Source organism: Diuraphis noxia, unplaced genomic scaffold (assembly GCF_037042655.1).
Source record: "Diuraphis noxia isolate RWA-SAM2 unplaced genomic scaffold, SU_Dnox_SAM2 contig0005, whole genome shotgun sequence".
In the NCBI taxonomy this organism is placed as follows: Eukaryota; Metazoa; Arthropoda; class Insecta; order Hemiptera; family Aphididae; genus Diuraphis; species Diuraphis noxia.
The window spans coordinates 9,907,815-9,928,394 of NW_028301715.1; the positions used below are offsets into that span (position 1 = coordinate 9,907,815).

The window sequence follows — 20,580 nt, forward strand, 5'->3', positions numbered from 1 at the left end:
ATTAATTTAAAGAAGTAAATAAACTACCATTTGTGTGCTGAACTCGAAATTAAAATGTAATCGGGTTATTAATTAATAATTACAGAACATAATAGGGATTTACCTAGTGTCAGGAACGCAATATTTATTTGAAATGATGTTTAATTTCTACTTTGTTTTCAGCGTTTTTCAATAATGGTGTTTACAGATAAAAATATAAATATTTTGTTCAAATAATATTGTAAGAAATATTTTGATACCTAATTTAAAAATTAAGAACAAACAAATTAATTGCTATAAATATATTATTATTATTATTGTAAAAAACGTCTGTAAATCACTATTTAGTGTATTAATTTCACACGTGTGTTTTAAATTATTTTATTAAAATTATAAATATTGAAATGTATTAGTTGATATTATCACGGTTATATACACATAGAATGTAGATGCTGATATTTATGTGTAAAGTGTAATACAAAACGTTTAGTTCATTGATGAATAACTCGTAATGGATAATTTTGTTATGTAATATGTAATACCTAATAAGGCTATTAAAAACAAGTTACAATTGTAGATACATGTAGACATTAGATTTAAACATGTTTTTTAATCAATTATTATAGGTAGTGTCGAAGAAAAGTAAATTTTAAATTTTATTTTATTCATTGATCAAAATTTATGAAAGTTTAGTTTCTAAATTAATTAATTTACACAACTCATGCGTTTATAATAATGGTTAAAAAAACACAATTACGTATCTTCATTATAATTTATAACATAAAACATTAATTCAAGTGTTAAAGTGTCAATCATCACTTATAAGTAGAACAATATCAAATATAGACATGGTTCTTAATATATGGTTTCATAATAATTTATGGTTATAAACAACGAAGATAATAAAATTTATTTAAGACTGAGTTTTAGTGACTGACAGTTTGTTTATAAATTCTAAACACATTTATCAAATATTAATTTAAATTTATATTATTTATATAGGTATTATATAACACAAGTATCAATAATGGATTTAAGACTATTGTGTAACTTTTGAATTCTAATTATTATAATTTAATTCACACAATTTAATATGTACACAAGGCTAATAACTAGGGTTCGGATTTGAAGGCAAATGCCTTTCTTTTATTTATTATAATAGAAAAATAATTTTTATACAAAAATGTGTTTCATTTAATTTCTTAGACAATGGTTGCATTTTTTTTTGCCTTTTTACTTATAAATGCCTTTTTTTACTTTTGGACTTATAAATGCCTATTTTGTGTTTAATTTTTTCAGTTGATTTTATAATTTTATACACAGCTTGCGTATTATCGCTAAAATATTTTAACCCCTAACTGAAGACTGCCTATCAAAATACATGGTAGTCAGTTTTTTTTTAATACCAACTAGTTTATTTTGCATGCAGTTTTAAGTTTTAATTTATATTTTTCTCAAAATGTGTGCAATTGAAAGTGTTTAAAAAATGTTCACTTTTTTATTTTGTAGTTTATTTATGAATTGACTTTTTATATAAATTAAATGCCTTTTTTTATTGATTATATTGCCTTCAAATCCGAACCCTGCTAATAACCTTAGTCGTTGAAGTCTCTTTTCTCTTTCAAAAATAAAAATAATGAATTTTTATGTCTTATGTATAATTTAGAAACAATAAATACATCAAATTTAATAATTGTATCTAGTTATTGGGTAAACCTATATTTCATTAAAAATAAATTATTTACACTTACCTATACGTGTATGATTATGTTTCCAAAGGTTTAAAATTTGAACTATGGTCTTATATATTAAAATTATATGTATAGTTAAAATTCAAATGTAGAAAATGGTCTTACCAACAAAAATAAGGGCCCACCAGTGGTGTGCCCAGGAATTTTGAATGGGCGGGGGAGGCTGTTATAACTAATTATATTTTTAAATTAATTTTGGCGGTAATATCAAAGAAACCAATAAAGGGATTTATGAGGAAATATGATGAATGGAGGTGATAACTCATAGGCACGCCACTTGGGTAAACTTTTACTTTAGTACACAAATATAATTCTTTAAATTGTACGTACGTGTATCTTGAATTTGTCATTCTTCTTATTTTTTGATACTTTATGTATCAATTAATATTTTGTTACAGCTAAGGAAAAAAAATTCAGAACACACATATTATACCATAAGTATAATTTCTGCAAGGCGCGTTTCCACAATACGCATGTGCGATGTGCCGTGTGCTTGTAAAATGTTCAGCTATGTCCAACAACACAATAACCTTGTTAATCATGTGGTAACCTAACCAACCAATCACAGCAAAGGATTTCCGCGAACGTGTGTAGGGGAAACCCGCCTTTTAGTGGAAACTCGCCATAAACTAAAAGATGATTGTACCTACCTAGCTTACCAAGGTAACTGTAAATAATATAATTAATAATTATTATTCGTATATTGAAAGTTTCACCGTACTTCATGGCATAAAATTATATCCATAATTATGCTTCATATTATTTCATATTTGCGTTTGTACATCTATTCTATAAAGTAGTGGTACCAACACGGAGGAAATCAGAAAATAATGCAAAAAATATTTATTTTTTCTGATAATAATAATAGGTGGTTGATTAATTTTTCCATCTACCTACTTACCAAATTATAAGTTATAACTGAAACTACTAAGGCAAGCTTGTCAAAGTCCCTCGGGTTGGTGAATCTTTTATTCTGTTTAATATGTCTTTTTTTCTTCGTTATAGTTTATAGTAGAAGAGTTTGGTTGGTATTCCATATTCCACTAATTGTAATGCATTATTAATAAAATAAATAAAAGATTAATGACTAAACTGTATTATTATAGATACGATGAATATATTATTCGGTATAAATATTATACAATGTACATTGTATGAGTATTTTTATACTGCAGCATGATTGCATGAAAACGATTGGATAATCAACTCGGTAATCAGATTCTAAAATAAGGTAATATGGATATATTTATGATTTCAACAGTTCAGCCATTCGTCTTTTATCTGGTGTGGACATTCAATACCATGCAATACCTAGCTATACATAACAGTTTAGATATGCGCTCGTGTTGTAATATTATTCGAACAGATAACTTCCGGGACTTGCTATATAACTCGCATCTGCATTGCCGACGTTTATGTTTGTGTTCATAATAACAATAATGTTACATATCGTTATAATTGGCGACGCGCGGATCAATGTCGAGTGCGCAGACTTTTGTTCGATATTGTTATTTATCTCGGTGCATTTCGTACGGCGATGAGTCTTCAGCCATGCAGTCGGTGACAGTGCTTATAGTGTCAATTTTAGTAGTGATTGTCTCCGGCGAGACGGAATTTTATCAACCACAACAACGATGGGTCACGAAAATACTGTACGACACGCTCGAAAGTTATGTCCCGGACGGCGGACCGACGTGCAGGCGGGATGGACAGGCATATCGTGAAGGGCTGAAAGATCTCAGGCTATGGGCAACACAAAGTGAGTCTACGTCATAACTGTAATAAACTAAAATTATACATCTAAATATTATGTACCATGCATATTTTCTATATTCATCAGGTATATATTGTATAAATTATTGTGCGTTTGTACGTTTGTTAGTATTGTGTCAGTAATTTCGGAAACCCACCGCAAAAGCAATCCAAGTCACATTCACATATTATTAAGTTCAGTTGGTGCTCTTGTTGATTGTTACCGCCAAAAAATTGTTCAGTTATCTTGGTAAAATTTCGGTTCGTGAAATTGTAACACTGTATAAAAGAACTAAGTAGTTTTTACATTTTATTATTATACATATGAGGGAGGAGTTAATAGAAAAAATGCCCTGACTAAAATATAGGCGGGGGTGTTGTCTTACAGGGATGGAAAAATGTCCTCGATTCGAAAAAGGCGTTTTTAGTTAGCTTATATTATATGCCCTGCAAAAATAAAAATTTGTGCATGAAAAAATAATATAAGGTGAGATTCAAGCTCCAAAATTCAAAATTTCTTAATGACTTACGAGTTATGCCAATAAGTCTTGAGATTGTATAAATTACCTATAGATTGTTGAGTTAAAACTTTAAAAGTATAAAAATAATTGATAACTATCATCAACTATCTATACACCAATAATACACCGATTGCCTACTGAATTATGATGATAAATAATAAAACGTATATAATATTTAATACACGTATGACAAAGCATATTAAGATAAAATTATTAAAATAATTTTTTTAGGTTCATCAAATAGCTATAGCCAATTCATCTATCATCTAATTCGTTATTAGAAGTAATAGATCAAAATCATCATATTATGTATACTCCTACGGGTGGAACCATTTAAGTGTCTATATATTATGTTCTATACACTCATTAAATTATTTTAAAAAGTTATACTTTTTTTGAAAACACTCTCTTTACATAACTATTGTCGTTAAACAAAATTGCTGATAAGAAATGTGTACCTACTTTGAAAGTTGTATACTTTTACAATTTTTAGCGTTATTATTTTTCAAGTTATTTTACTTTCTTGGATGATTACATATATTTTTAATTATTCATATTCCAAAATAGACTTCGGAGTAATTTGATACATAAAAATTGAATTCCTAACGAGTAATTAATTAGTTACAACTTATAATAAATTAACTACTCGTTCGAACTTATAACTATATATTTAGTCTTAATGAGCAATGAGCATGATAGGTAGTGGCACAGAGGCCGAGGTACTTACCTCGCAAAATGTTGGTCTACTGCTCCGCTCATCTAACCTTTAAATACTTATTACCGTAATTATTTATTCGTTGAAAATTCAATTGTATGCATTGAAGTACTTTAAAAAATATCCAGCTTTGAAATATGAAATAACAAAGCATGTTGTAAATTGGCATTCAAAAAACTAAAAAATTATAATGATAACATTCACATTAATATCATGATATTCTTTAATAGTTGAACAATATTGCTTTTTGCTATGTTTAATTAATTAAAAGATGACCTTGTCTCTATTTTTATTTATTTATACATTATAAACGTGTAGGTACCCTTTGGTATTAATAGTATAGAAAGTATATAAAGTTTAAATAATATGACACTAAGTTACAATATAAGAGTTAACAATAATTACCTATAGGAAAAGTAAAATATGAGTATGAATACAATAAAACAAAATAGTAATAATAGTGAATAATAATTAATTGATAATACACGACATGAATTAATCCGTAACATTTAACAATACACAATTTGGTTAACAGATAATAACATATTTCAACTTTAATTTATTTGGAGTTTGTATACAATATTAGATAGGTAAGTATAGCTATACTTAATACTATTACTTTTTAAATTTTAACCAGTGTCTAGTTTATATTTTCAAACTGCTACAGTACTACTGAAGTTAGATAAATGTATCTACATCTTTTGTTATATTTAACTGTTTGATAATTTAATATACCTAATATAGTAGTTACGGAGGTAATTTAGTAGGGTTTAAACCTATTATTATATATATCGTGCTTGTGTATTGGTTTAATTAAAAATCTAAATAAAATGTTTAAACAAATTTGACTCCGATGAACTATTTTCTGTTTATCTAATATGTTTTTATAAGACTCTTAATTAACACATGAATATACACATATAGTATAAGAACAAAAAATATATAATATTAATACCTAATTATTATATCATTAAATATTATACTGTTGCTAGACAAAATTCTTTGCATTCTATTCTGCATGTATGATGAATTTGTTTTTTTTTCTACGGGTACACATTATAGCCAGGTTATAGGTTTATTTTATTATGAGTATTTGTAATAATTGCCGATATACCTATATTGTACAAGATCATTGAGTCCAATATAAACAAAAGTAAAACACTGCCAAATAATTAATACAAATTATATAAGTATATTTATATAACTCGAAAAACTCAATTACTGAATTTCAACGTTTAAAAAAATCATCAAGTATAATATTAAGTACCTATAATATAAATTCGCTATAAGTAATTGTAAGTTGATAAAAATGTATTAATGAAATTTCAATAACATACGATAAACTATATGGTTTGAAGAACGTTTAAATTTATATTTTAAAGTATAATGTTTCGTTCTTTTTCCTTTTTAGTGTATGACGCTTCAGCAAAGTTTCCAACAGGAATATTATCTGGGAAAGCAGTAGATTTTGGTGATTACGACGAATGTTTGGAAATCAATACATCTAGTTTAGATTTTAAGCCTCAGTATTGTATTGTGAACATACGTTTTTCACCATCTGTTAAGCTGTATCCAAATTACTACAAAACCACTCCACTGGATATTTTAAATTCTTCAATTTCTGTATGGGAAGCTGTAAAGGTAATAAAATATTTTCAATAAATTGGTTTCATTGTTTTAAACTATTAATTATATATTAATATATAATTAATATTATATATATATATATATATATAAGTTTTAAGGTTTTGTTGCTAAATAGTTACCTACGCCATTGTTTTTAATCGGGGTACTGTCAAACAGTTACCTACTTGTTGTTCATTTATTTATAACAGATTGCTACATATATATTTTAATGATTTAATAAAGATAAAACAAACCATATTATTGGGTTTATAATACATATATATTTATGGTTATATCATGATAATCAATATCAATAAGTATGCACAATACGTCATAATATTACATTTATATTTCCTTTAAGTAAAATAATCAATCATTTGTGTTCCTACCTAATATTAATGTGTTTATGTATGCGTATACACAGGTAAATCCTAATCCGGCTAAGGTTCAGCGTAATGAAATCAGCACTGCGATTTGCATTCCGTCTTCGTGCACCCATTCGGATCTACAGTCCACGTTGTCTCAGAAAATTATTTCTGCATTTAATGAAGAAGAAATAAACACCACCGTTACCGTGGACTCGCTATACTGCACCACGCAACACGACAAACCACCCAAGACATCAGGATTTATAATTTTTTGGTAATGTGTATTGGGTCATGGTCATAGAAATCATAATAAATGATATATTTAATAGTGTATTATTAATGAATACTTATATCTAGACAACGTTTTATGCTTTAATATCAAATATCAATCTTATGTTCTTGCAGCACATTATTTAAAAATAACGAGTTTTCATAAATTTATTTGTTTAGGTGTTTCATTTTATTTATAGTTGTATTAACAATTGTTGGAACACTACTCGATTTACATCCAAAGAAAGAAACTGAGTCGAAATGCAGTAAGTACATATTAGTGCAATATTAATTAACAATAAAACTTGTTCCATTTTTTATTATTATTATTTTACAACATAAATATGGTTTTTAGAATCTATCTTAGTAGCATTTTCAATCCAATCAAACCTGCAAAAGTTATTTTACAACAATACTAAGACTGCGGAATTTGCTGGCTGTAATTTCCTTAAAATAATGGCTTGTCTAATTGTTTTATTGGGACACCGATTGATGTACATTAGTGCACAGCCAGTTTACAATATTAACAAAATTGAAGAGGTGAATTGAATAGATATTTCTTCAATTAGGTTAATGATTTTTAAATTTTATTTTCACTTTTTTGTATTTAGACTTTTGAAATTATGATTTTTGGAATAGTGCATAATGGACCATTGGTAGTAGATATTTTTTTTGTCATCTGTGGATTCCTAACTTTTGTTAATATGTACAATGAACTAGTGAAGACCAAACTATTTAATATGCCATTTATATTATTTTGGAGATGGTGCAGGTAACAATATATACCTAAAATTTTTTGTTATACTTTATCTCGTATAAGGATCTTATAATTTTATGAACTATAACTGAGTACCTCATTATTTTTTGTATTCATTTCTTTTATTAGTGATAAAGTTAGTAGAAAATTGTAGAATAAATATTTAAAACAGATAGGTAAGTATATTATAACAAAAATGATTAAGACTTTCAAATTTGATTTAAAAATATATAGGTTCTTACCTTTACCTAATATATAACTTTATACAATATTATGCATGTATCCAACTAAATATTAATTAAAAACAATTACAAAATCGAAAAAATATTTATTCAGCTTTGTAGTATACTGTATATTGTACCTATAGGTACCTAACTATCCTAACCTATACATTTGTAATACAAGGTTAAGAACAATAATAACATTAATAACTAAATATTGATCATAAACTTATAACGTTAGGCGAACACATGAATGAACATAGAAAATATAACGTAACCAAACCTTTGATAGATTTTTGACAAGTTTGACATGGATGAAATTTTTGTTGGTAACTGTCAAAATAAATTATTTTTTTAGGGATGACACAAGAATAAAATTGAAATTCAATAAACTATATTTTTTCACATTTTTATTGATTTTGTAAAATTTAATTTTCAATTATTAATTTAGCTGGATTTAATGCCTACTGTATTAAATTACTGTACTTATTACCTACTGTATTTAAATTATTTTATATCAAGAATAACTTTGTAACAATTATAATATGTTACATGATACCTAAATATATAATATATATGTACTACACGTCTACACACTTAACATTATGTACGATGAACGATAAATTAATGGATACATTTTAAAATAATAAAATCGTTACAGACTAATCCCTCTATACAGTGTGATGATTGCGTTTTATTCTTTCGTGTTGATACACCTTTCGGACGGACCTTTATGGAAGCATATGGCTGTTCAAGAGTCGGAAAACTGTCAAAAAAATTGGTGGACCAACTTACTGTTTGTAAACAATTACGTCAATGTCGATCAACCAGTGAGTGCAGGAATATTATATAGTAATTAGTAGTATAGACTGGGCAATTATTATATGTGATTAAAACGATTTCATACAAACAGTGCATGATTCAATCCTGGTATTTGGCGTGCGACCTGCATCTGTGCGCTGTGGGCATACTAATTGTATACTTTATTTGGAAATTCCCGAAGAGCGAAAAAATTGTCCTGATGAGTGCAATAGTCACGTCATGTTTTATTTCAGCGTATGTTGTGTACGACCACAAATTTTACCCAACGTTCTTTGGTTTTATTTCGTAAGTGCATAGTACTTCTATAGTACTAAAGGTGAATGTTTAATATATTATATAATATTTAAGTGAATTAATGATATACTGGAATGAGACATTTATAGGTGGTACCTATATTTTTAAACATTTTTGAATTTCAGTAAAAACTATTTATTGAAATCAATTTTCAAACTTTTATACCTAGTTTGAACATTTATATTGTCAACATTAAAAAAATATCAAAATTGTCAAATGCCTATAAAGTAAAAATAGCATAAAATTAGTCTAAATGTTTTGAAAATTTCATTAAATAGAATATTTTTATAACTGTTATTATTTTTTGAGTTACAACAAAAAATTTAGTTTTGCATTAAATAATTTTATTTTCCAAGTTGTTTTGAAAATTATTGTGAATTTATTACTTTTAATAACCATAAAGTTCTCCCTAAAGTTCTTCTAGATCTGATTTGGTACCAAAAACCACACTTAAGATTGAAAACAATTTTTAGTGCTCCAAAAAGTGATGAAGTACACAATTAATTTAAAATTTAAAAACAGAGACTCACATAGTAAAATTAATATCAAATTCATCATTTTCCTCTATCAAAAATTAATAAATGTTTATTAACAATTAGTTGAATATTCAAACTATGACATAAATGCAATTTGAAAACAATTGTTAGTAATTTTAAATATTTAAAAAAATGTATTCTTAAAAATAAATTATTATTTATTTAACCTAAAAATAATTAATTTTTATTTGTGAATATTATAAAATATATTATTTTTTCAATTAATGACAAGCAGGTAAGGGGAAAATTCTTATTCAAGACTTATTATTATTTTATGCAATTTTTTATAAGATAAAATAAATGTATATTGCAATTTATTATATTCGTCGAATGAAATATGACTGAGTACAAATTAGGAAGGTATAAATCTTAAAAATTGTTATTAAATTAATATACTTTTTCCAAAAAAATAATCAGATACTGAAATACCTATTGGCTACTTTCGATCTTAGCTAACACAATTTTTCAACAAAATAATTATTGTATGGTTTTAAGTGTATATTCGCTCATTTCGCTCCAACAAGATTTTTCTTATGAGTTTTATATAAGTATTCATAAATAATCTAGGTAAATATTATACATAATTACAGCCGCATATTATTTTTGGTCATTGGATATTTGATAAGAGAAATAGTGAAACACTTAAACTATTTGGAGGGATGTAGATACTTCTAGCAATAGCAATTAAAATGTGCATCACGATTATGAATACCTATAACATTTTTTCCAAAACTCGAATAAAACAAAGTTAATTTTTTATCGCAGAAACTTGAAATACCCATCGAGCCACGAAGTGTTCACGCTACTTTACATACCCACGCACACGAGAGCGACGCCTTACTTCGTGGGAATGTTCGGTGGCCACGTTTACCGGACAACAAGAGCTCGGAAGCCCAACTTCCGGTTCCCGTATCCGACATTGTGTCTATGGACACTCGTCGGTGGCTGTGTACTTTGGATGATGTCTATATTTTACTTTTTCGTACATGAGTACAATGTGTGGGCGAGCGTCTTGTACGCCCTCGTGTTCCGTCTCGTATACTCGGGCGCAATATCGACGTTTATCGTTGTTTCCGCCGTAAACACTTGTTTCACAGGTACCTGTTATAACGGTTTGTCAAATACAACTGATGACCGTTCAAAAGCTATTTATATATGTATAATTTTAATCAAACCATAATAATTGACATCATATATGTGTATAAATAGGATCTTGGACATTGATACTCGCGCCATTAGGTAGACTCACGTACGGAGTGTATATGGGTGGATTGTCAATACAATTGTACCATATGGCTTCTGCACGTACTCATATATATTTTAATCATCTACTAAACGTTAGTAATATTACTTTAAAATATTGTATCTATATAATATATACTATGATAAATAATAATTAATAAGTATAATTCATCAAGCATGCTCATCCAGCACTCATTTTTACTGTTTTGACCCGAAAGCATGAAACCATCAAATTAAAAATCAAAACATTTCTAAGGTTCCAAAAGTTATTAGGAAAAAAAAATAAACATATAATTTTAAAATCAATATAATAATCGATCCACTCAAGATTTAAGTTTTTTCAAGAAAATCAAAATAAATTGCTTCTGCGTAAAATTTTACTGTACGATGCCTGTATCTGTTGAAAATATTGACTTAGATTAATTTATTTCTGTAGATTTCTCGAGTCAAGTTATTTATTTAAGTCATAATCGTATTCAACAATTATACACTAATAGTCTAATGTCCATTTACTTCTCACACATTTTCAAGTTGACACGGACCAAATGTAAATGGTAAAATATGTACATGCCATATAAAATGCCTAAATATTACTCCTTATAAGTTATAACATGTCATTTTCCAGATAGGTACGAAAATAAATGTACCAACTTATTTTTCATTACCCAAGGAACATGTTGATTTAAATATTTTTTTGTGCAGCTGTGCACACGGTGGTTCCAACATGGTGAATGAATATCACCCTTATTTTTCCTTACGAATAAAATTTTTAAATATATATTCAAATTATACGATTTTAAATGGTTACCTAATTAGAAATGTGTTGTTACAATTTTCAAACCATCAGCCTTTAGCCTTAATTTGTTCAACTCGGTTACACTTAATTACTTAAACAAGTTAAATCATTAAAAAACTACTCGTTTTAATTTTGATTTAAATTTATCAATATTTCAAAATAATAATAATAATAATAATAATCACAAAAATAAGTTTGTGTATAAGAAAATTAAAATATAATATATAAATTATAGTATAGAGGTAGCTAAAATTTTAATAAATGTATTATTAAAGGAAAAAAAGTGTGGGCATGCTTGTTGAATAATCCCATATATAGTTAGGACATATTAGTTATTATAGTTAGGACACCTCAAAAATCTAGCTTCAAGACATAATCTAGATTTTTCTTTTAACTTTCCTTCAAACTTTTTGATTATTAATCATTGGTGTGCATTATAATTAACAGTCATGGTTTGTGATTGGTGATTCAGTACATGGATTAATTATTGCATTCATCCTTTATATGTTGATCGAGAGTCCGTTTGAAAATCTATTAAAACTATTGATTGACAAAATAAAAGGAGGTAAATATGAAAGGCGAATCAATTATTATTAGTTGTTTAAAGTATTAGTCTAAATAAATAATTATAAATATTTTAAGTATTTTAAATTTTTGAAAATGTATAACTAGCAGACTAGGAACTATTATAATATGCAGGTATATGCCATTTAAAATTCAAGGTTAGTCATGGATTTTTTAAAATTGTTTTTAAATAACATTTTAATAGTTGGTATAACATTTAGGACACACTTAGTAGTGATCATCAAAGTTATAATTTTAATTAATATTTGCTTACAATTCATTCAACATATTTTTTAGATACCTAATTTAGTAGTTAGAACACATTATTTGTCCCTACTCCCTGGTATGTGAATCTAGTTCATACAAAACAAATGTGCAACTATTTGTTCAAATTGATCAATATTCAATACATATATTATTGGTTTTATATTATCTACTTACCTATATAATATATACAGGGTGATTATTTTATCAAACAACACTCATTATTTCAAAAACTATTGAATTTTTTCAAATTTTTTTTTTTCAAAATTTTGGAACCATCTTGTTCTAGAACTATATATTTTTTAAATATTTTCACCCTTATATTTATCAGGTTAACCATTATCAACTTTTGATTTTCAAATGACAACCTATACTTAAAATTTGATAAACTAAAAAGACTATTTTTTCAATGAATTTTCACGTTTAAATTTTCATTTTTCGTCAATTCGTTTACAAGATATAGCCTCCCAAAGTTGGGTGGTTTTGGGTGGTATTTGTGTGTTATAGGTGTATGTTAGGTGGTATTTACACACAAACACCATATAAGTGTTGTTTGATAAAAGAATCACCCTGTATAGACTACAATTATAAGATTTTTTACATTTAATATGGCAGTACATTTATAATTACAATCAATAATTATCAAATTAATTAAATATTAGACTAAGAGTAAGAATATTTTAACTATATAATATGAATGATGATACAATAATTTTAAAGAAATTAATTAAAATTTTTAATTCAGGAAAACACGAAACTGAAGAAAAAATACCAAACAACACTGTTGAAATGTTACAACATACTATAGAAATAAATAGTTAGCATAACTTTTTTAAATGTATGTACCCAGTCACTAGAATATGTCAAACATATTTAAAATTAAGACACAAAATGTTTATTTATAAATATTAGATTTTAAATTGTAATACACTGATACCTATTGTATTCTTATACATTTTCTAATTTATATTTAAAATTGTTCTTATTGTCAAACGTCAACATAATTTTTTTACTTTGATTCGTATTTGTAATTGTATGAATAATGCATTCTCAGAATTTTTACAATTTATATTTATTACATATTGGTATGTTAAATGTAGATAATAAAGTTGTTGAAAATGTATAGTAGTTGGAACTGTTTATTATTTATTATTATAAATAATTGATCATATATCCTGTTGATCCTGATATTGCTTTATAGATCAGAATTGAAGATGTTTCATGGGATTTAATTATTGATATAGGTATATGTTGGTTTTAATGATGTCTGAAGTTTTAATCTCAGATTATCCATACATCATATATTTTTACAACATAATATTATTATTCCAGAGGGTGTAACACAACTTTATTGAAGACCAAATAATAAATTTTATTTGTTAATAATATCAGCAGGTATGCTATTTACACTATACATTATACATATTGTTATATTATTTATATTATTATCTACTGTGATACCTTTATTTACCAACACATCTGTCCCAATTGTAAATAAATACACATGTTTACACATTTTCAATAAAAAAAATTGTTGTTCCAGTTTACTATAGCATCACTCGTTTTTTCGATCAAATGGATCAGTCCATTTGTTCATATCTAAAATAAAACATAATATGATATATGGTTACTATTTTATAAATTAATAACTAATAATAGTTTTTTTTTAAATGACATACTTCCAGCAGCTTCAGGGCTTATTCTAGATTGATCTAATTGTGCACGGTTTAGTTCTTGTGACTTTTCTAAAAAATTATTTTAAATTTAGGCAAGTTATACAAAAAACGTCAAATAACATTCTATTTTAGGAAGGGAACTCATCAAATAAATAAATCAATGGATTAAAAATTTATTTATTTTGTTTTAAAGCAATCTGTAAAATTACCAAAAAAAAAACAAGTATGCATGCGGAAATATATAAAGCTTGACATGGGTACATGATAAAAGCAACCACCCAATTATGACACTTTATAACTTGATTAAAAAAAAAATTTAATTGTTCATAAAAATGATTAATAGTCCAGGATTTTGAAAATTTAGAAATACCCGAGTATTAAGTAATGTTATGAAATGTGAATCTTATACTTATTTATATAAGATACCTAACTGTAATTTGAAAATATTAATAATTATTGTGTCAACACAAAGACATTAAAATAGCTTAAAATCCATAACTATATATTTATACCACTGTTTCATAATTTTTAAATACTCAATGTCTAATACGGCTAAGAATCTGACAGCATCAAATAATTTATCAACATTCACTTTGATGTTGTGTACTATATCAAAATTAAATTTCTAATTAATTATAAGAAATCATTGAAGTTAGTATAAAATCTTAAATTTATAATACATAGGCAATAATGGTAAAATTACATAATTATAAATTTTACTTACTGTAATCGTCAACGTGCGTCATTGGATAAATAATGATTGGATAAGTTGCTATTCCTATGCTGCCAACAAAAGCTGATAGGAATGCAACATACTTCCATCCTTTTAGATGAGACATTCAAACTTGACTTACCGAACTAAAGTAATATTATTCAACTTCTTGGTAAGAGAATAAAAAAATTAAAAGACCTAAAATTATTTATTTGAAATTAATATTTTAACACTATCTCATACTCAAAGGTATTTTGATTATATAGTATCATTTATCAAATTAGTTTTGAAAAATAGATATTATAATTTTGATACCTTTGTTATCAAATTTTATGTTATTATGTTAACATCGTTGACATTTGTGTCTTATGTGCAAAATATATTTTGTCTATAGTTATTAGTTAACATAAAACAATTTGTTGCTTTACATTAGTACATTGCTTCTGCTTTTATTTAATTATTCTGCTTGCAGTAAAAAAATATTATACAATCAATAAATTTTTTTTTTTTTTAAAGTTACATGATGACTACTATACAAAATCATCTTAATTTCTTATAGTTGCAAATTTAAAGTTTAACATTATAACATATCTGTAGTAGTCCTGTGGTGCTGAAGACCAAAATTTTACTAATAAGCACAGTATTAGATATGACGCATTATACAATTATGCTTATAAGTAGACACCTCTACATAAAACGTTGACACTCGCTTAACACAAATTGTATTAACAAAATTTGATTCACTTATGACAATTATTTAGGTACCAACAATTGCTATAGGTCAATACATACTTAGTTGCCACTCTGTAGTTTGTACCATTGACCCATAACAAACCTATGAATATTGGGTGGTTAAAGTATGTAATTAAAGGTATCAAAAATAAGAAAATAATTTTTAAATATATTATTTTTGTTTTTTTTTAAACCATTCCGCCTTTTTCCAGCTTCTGTCGAAGCTCTCTCAAACCGCTGCATCTTCAATTATTGCTCACATATCTTTGTAACAATCTCCACTCAGTTCTTCCAGACATGATCTTCCCTTTGATTATTTTTTATTTGGGTAGTTAGCGAGTTCCAAACGCCATACATGTAGGATTACCAGACATCCTCTTTTCCCCGGACATGCCTCTTTTTAAGCTTAAATAAAAACATTCGGGGGGTTTTTTTCAATATTAGAAAATTTCAGTGTTTTTCATGAAATGTGAATTTTTTTAATAATCACCTCGATATCCGTATGTAATAGGTATTTATATAATTGTCTTATTCTGTGTTAGTACTTATTTATTTCTAAATCACGAAGAAATTCTGTGGTATTTAATTTATTTTCTTAAGTCTAAATATCAACTAATAAATGTGTACAATTAAATATAATTTATACCTAATGATATATTATGCATATCATATTATTATTACAGTAGGTGTAATAGGTACATTATAAGAAAAATAAAATGTACTTATTAATAATTTTCATGATCTTGAAAAAAATGTCCATTTTTATTGTCAACCATAAATGGTAACCCTACATACATGGTCAGCTCTAACCTTTTTGACTTTAAAAATTGAGCAGGTTGGGTACATCGTACAGTCAGTTTAAATCAGCATTCTCTTTGCTCATATACACCAGTATAGATTTATACATGAAGCTTATTTATATCCCCTTGCATCGTAGACCATGTTTTACATATATTTGTAACAATGGTGCACAATTAGGCAATGTATTTTATGTATAGCTCTGTCTTGAAAGGAGTTGTATTAAGTTACAAATATTTATATTTTATACCATAGCCAAGGTTTAAAAAACCAGCTCAAGTTAGACCTCTATGTAATCCAAATAGCTAAACAGTTAAATTGACTTATAAAAAATCAATATGATGTATAAAAATGAGTTTACAATTATTTATATAACAATTTATTATTACTATACAAAAACATATAATTTAAATAATTTTGAGATCAGATATCTAATCTAGTACTTATTAACAACAAAAAATTAAAAATATAATTTCATTATTCAATTTTTTCATAAAAAAAAAACTAATTTAAATTAATGTTGATAAATAAACATGTTTTTGGGTTATTTTTTCCATTTTATACATCTATAAGCTTTGAAATTAGACACTTTATCATCCAAATGATCATAGTTATATGATTTAAAACAAGCTTCACACATATGGTTTACAGTTAATGGGGTTCTGTCATCATCATTCAGCATAACAATACTAGCTATATTTTTAGAACAATATATACAGTTCTTTAATTTTTCTTTTGCAACACTTATGACTCTTGGATAATTGTTTTGGCCAAGACAGTCATTTGGTTTAGCAACATTGATTTCATTAAATATAAAAAGATGTTCACAACGACCTAAATGTTGGTAAACATAGGGCTGGCCGATGCATACCTCCAAGTCCAAAAGTTGTGTATTCAAAGAAAGTATATTTTCAATAGTGTGACCATGATGACTTGCCCAACTTTTCATTGTTTCGGCATACATCATTGTAATTCCATCAGGTAAAGAGTCTACATATAAATTATTATTTATGTAAAACAAACCATGCTTCAAATCTGAATTCGATATGAAACCTAAAAACAAAATGAATAATAATCAAATTTATTATATTTTTATGTAAAAATTCTAAGTAAAAAGTAATTTATAAAATTGTTTAAAAGATATGAATATAAAATATTATTTGGTACACTGCTAGACATTTTTACTATTAATTTTTACTAGTATTTAAAAAGCTAAAAAATCTATGTACCAAACATCTATAAAGATCACATTTTGATTCTATATGGTACCTACTTTGAAGAGGTTATCTACCATCCATGAATTACTAAATTATCATTTGACCACATATAATTTACATATATACATAAAAACTCGGGAAGGATCAATAAATAAAAATAAAAATGTCAATTTACTCAATGGTTTATTAGGGTTTTTGCTTATATCGCCACTGATTTCACTTTCTTCATTTTCACATTTGAATCCTTGTTTCAAATCTTGAAGAGTTTGTGTGTCATAAAATTGAAGAGATTTTTGACAGTGTGGAATGACAGCTTCGTCAGGAACTTGATTTTGTGTCCAGTGAAATGGATAATAAATTGAAATAGTAATCAATAAAGTTTCACCAGGCACAATATTTCCTCTTGGAGTAAAACTGGGGAGCGGAGTATATAACTTGGTTCTCTTGGTCTGATAAAAATCACTTTTCATAATATTAAGCGTTTGGAGGTTACTACTAGTAGTGCTGTAGATAGGAAAAACATAACGAGCACATAATGTATCCGGTGAATCAAAAACTTGTTGAAAATTAAATTTTTGTAACTCTGTTTCCCATTTTTTTATTTCATCAGGTAAATCAGTTAAATCAATATCCGGATTAATTGATTTTAATTTTTCAAACACTAGACGATCCGTGACCTTTGACATTTTAACTTGATCAAATTTATAAGCATTCTCAGTCTTAAATTGTCTTAGGTTTATAGGTTTAGAAATGTAACAACCAAGAACTGAATCGCTGAATTCCATTGAAACGGATAGTATTCTTGTTTATTCTGTAAAAATGAAGTATAAAGGTTTCCGTTAATATGAAAAAATAAAATAACAATACATAAAATAGTTATATCATTTATGTAGGTAGGTGTTAAAGCTTATTCTAAAGTATATTAATAATCATAATTTTATTTTTTTTTTATTAATCTGCAGTAACTTTTGTTATATTTATAAGAGTTGGCTAACAGGAATGTAATAGAATTAAATATTAGAGCATTTGCGATTAAGGTAATCATAATTTATATATTTTTATTAATAAAATAGAGGCAATATAGGATATTGGGAGGTTAATTTTTAGGTGTCCTGTGAGGGAGGGTACAGTTGGTTTGGAGCACATGACATGTAGTAGTAAGGTTTTTTCAACTTAGAACCCGTATTTCTGTCACTCATACAGAAATTAGTGACAGAAGACGGCATGTATACTCAACCACAATGCGTGAATTAATATAGCAACTGTGCCACAATTTATATTTGAAATTCATCTAAAAATATGATTATGGAGGAAATACTAGACATTACTACCTATGTAATTGATTCCTCTTTTCAAATGAATAAAATAAATTTAAAATAGACTAATGTCAAATAGATAACAATAACCTACTGTATACAATAGTACAAGACCAGGCTTACGGACTATCTGTTTAACTTACTGTTTTGGAAGTTAGATTAAGACATTAGGTAAGACCATGATCCACGATCCAACTGGTTTGACTTAGATAATATGTCAAAATCGACGAATAAATCATAAACTAAATTTACGTTTTACTTTGTGTCTTTGTCATTCAACAGTGAAACATTCAGTCCGGGTGTTCACAACTCGAGACTTCAAGAATCAAATTTAAACTCATCTCTATTTTAGTCTTATCTATTTTCAATGATACTGTCATATTATGTAAATGATAAGATCACCGGTTTTTGTCGTTATTGATAAGGCCATCTTAGTCCGTGCCTCCGTGGCTCGGTCGTAGATATATACATTATATATCTTCTACAATCGCGGTTCGTGCCTTCCGAGGTGGCCAGTTGGCCACATGCAGATGGCGGACAAAACAAAATTTTTTCGCAAGAAAGAACCACTCATGCAGTCAAGCTGTAATCCAAGCTAAGCAACCAAATGTCCACTCTATAAAAAGGAGAATATTTACGCAGTGCAACGTTGTTTTAATTTTTTTCGATATCAGAACCATTCAACTTGGAAAAATGAATTCTTAAACAATACGAACTTTTTTCGTATTTGTGATATCGAAAGATTAAAAAAAAACGTTGCAAAGTAAACATTCTCCTCTTTATTATAGTGTGAGAATTTGGTTGCTTAGCTTAGATTACAGCTTGAGACGCTTGAGTGGTTCTTTCCCGCGCAAAAAAGTTTTCGCAATGTTTTACATTTTGTTAGACGGAGACAACACAATATGCGGGTGTAGCGTCATTGAATGTGTTGTAATCTATAATTTTTATTCATTGGTCTCTAGTGTTTCTACTGCCGTCAGCAATTTTCACGCCCCCCCCCCCCCCCCGACTATTTTCAGATTCCAAGTGGGATTCTAGATTAATTATTCATAACGATGGCCCTTCAAAAATATTAATTAGTACCCCCCCCCCTCCCACCCCAAATGATCATAAGTCATAACGTACACGTAGATCGTAGATGATGTCACAGAATATTCTGTGGTAATGAACACCACGAGGTGCTATTGCAGGTTCAATACCTGTTTGGAACAACGGTAATGCCGAAATTGATATCGAAACCGGGAAAAAATAAATACCTATCGGCGTTCAAAACAGAAATTGAAAAAAGTAGTTTTGAAGATTCAATAAAAATGGCCAAATTAATCTATAATTAAACTGCAGAATACGCACTTATAGAGTGGTATTAATTTATTTTATACATTTTTTTTTTAATTTTATGCAAGTATTTACGTATCGCCAGTTATTTTATAAATACATTTACATATTTTGTGATATCATTCTTTCGTCAGAGCTATATTTAAAAAGAAAAATACCATAGTTGCCTTTTTAGAGGTGATTTTTATTCACGATTCAATTACTATAAAGTTTACCAAGAACAAATTATTATAAATGTATAAATTATAATCAAGTCAACGGCAATCGGACAATTATTAAACTTTATCTGTATCAGTGAAATATTACTGAATGTCTG

The 20,580-nt window shown here is 27.1% G+C and overlaps 3 protein-coding genes and 1 long non-coding RNA gene across 5 annotated transcripts in view; 1 reads left to right on the forward strand and 3 right to left on the reverse strand.

The window, feature by feature from the left end:
- Nucleotides 1-2,212, reverse strand: part of LOC149054871 (uncharacterized) — a 5,199-nt gene extending 2,987 nt beyond the window's left edge. Inside the window, exon 1 of the long non-coding RNA XR_016192209.1 lies at nucleotides 2,061-2,212. This is a non-coding gene — a long non-coding RNA (uncharacterized LOC149054871). The remainder of the gene's footprint in view (nucleotides 1-2,060) is intronic.
- Nucleotides 2,156-13,606, forward strand: LOC107165008 (nose resistant to fluoxetine protein 6-like). The gene is made up of 13 exons (XM_015513054.2): nucleotides 2,156-2,393; nucleotides 2,837-3,489; nucleotides 6,130-6,359; nucleotides 6,769-6,986; nucleotides 7,163-7,248; nucleotides 7,338-7,522; nucleotides 7,594-7,754; nucleotides 8,622-8,790; nucleotides 8,874-9,067; nucleotides 10,378-10,709; nucleotides 10,822-10,949; nucleotides 12,098-12,215; nucleotides 13,224-13,606. Exons 2-13 carry the CDS (start codon nucleotides 3,207-3,209, stop codon nucleotides 13,298-13,300), a joined length of 2,181 nt encoding a protein of 726 aa, XP_015368540.2. The 5' UTR covers nucleotides 2,156-2,393; nucleotides 2,837-3,206; the 3' UTR covers nucleotides 13,301-13,606.
- A 219-nt stretch (nucleotides 13,607-13,825) lies between these two features.
- LOC107165012 (small integral membrane protein 20) lies at nucleotides 13,826-15,112 on the reverse strand. The gene is made up of 3 exons (XM_015513058.2): nucleotides 14,879-15,112; nucleotides 14,158-14,223; nucleotides 13,826-14,077 (listed from the first exon to the last, which is right to left on the reverse strand). The coding sequence occupies exons 1-3, from the start codon at nucleotides 14,991-14,993 to the stop codon at nucleotides 14,034-14,036; spliced, it is 225 nt and encodes a 74-aa protein (XP_015368544.1). The 5' UTR covers nucleotides 14,994-15,112; the 3' UTR covers nucleotides 13,826-14,033.
- A 1,647-nt stretch (nucleotides 15,113-16,759) lies between these two features.
- Pbp49 (proximal sequence element A Pbp49) overlaps nucleotides 16,760-20,580 on the reverse strand; it is a 58,068-nt gene continuing 54,247 nt past the window's right edge. The window contains exons 1-3 of one of the 2 annotated variants that reach the window (XM_089228338.1): nucleotides 19,073-19,605; nucleotides 17,789-18,424; nucleotides 16,760-17,449 (exon numbers count right to left, since the gene is read on the reverse strand). In XM_089228338.1, the coding sequence (XP_089084464.1) occupies nucleotides 16,941-17,449; nucleotides 17,789-18,398 (1,119 nt within the window). In that variant the 5' untranslated portion in view covers nucleotides 18,399-18,424; nucleotides 19,073-19,605 and the 3' untranslated portion in view covers nucleotides 16,760-16,940. Of the gene's footprint in view, nucleotides 17,450-17,788; nucleotides 18,425-19,072; nucleotides 19,606-20,580 lie in introns of those variants that run through there. The other variant, XM_089228339.1, reaches the window with a different exon arrangement.

Coding starts and splice junctions, on each gene's coding strand:
- LOC107165008 (XM_015513054.2), top strand. CDS start 3,207: ATGTCGAGTGCGCAGACTTTTGTTCGATATTGTTATTTATCTCGGTGC. Junction 6,987..7,162: donor TCAGGATTTATAATTTTTTG/GTAATGTGTATT, acceptor TTATTTGTTTAG/GTGTTTCATTTTATTTATAG. Junction 7,755..8,621: donor TTATTTTGGAGATGGTGCAG/GTAACAATATAT, acceptor AAATCGTTACAG/ACTAATCCCTCTATACAGTG.
- LOC107165012 (XM_015513058.2), bottom strand. CDS start 14,993: ATGTCTCATCTAAAAGGATGGAAGTATGTTGCATTCCTATCAGCTTTT. Junction 14,224..14,878: donor GACGCACGTTGACGATTACA/GTAAGTAAAATT, acceptor ATAATTTTTTAG/AAAAGTCACAAGAACTAAAC. Junction 14,078..14,157: donor AAGCCCTGAAGCTGCTGGAA/GTATGTCATTTA, acceptor GTTTTATTTTAG/ATATGAACAAATGGACTGAT.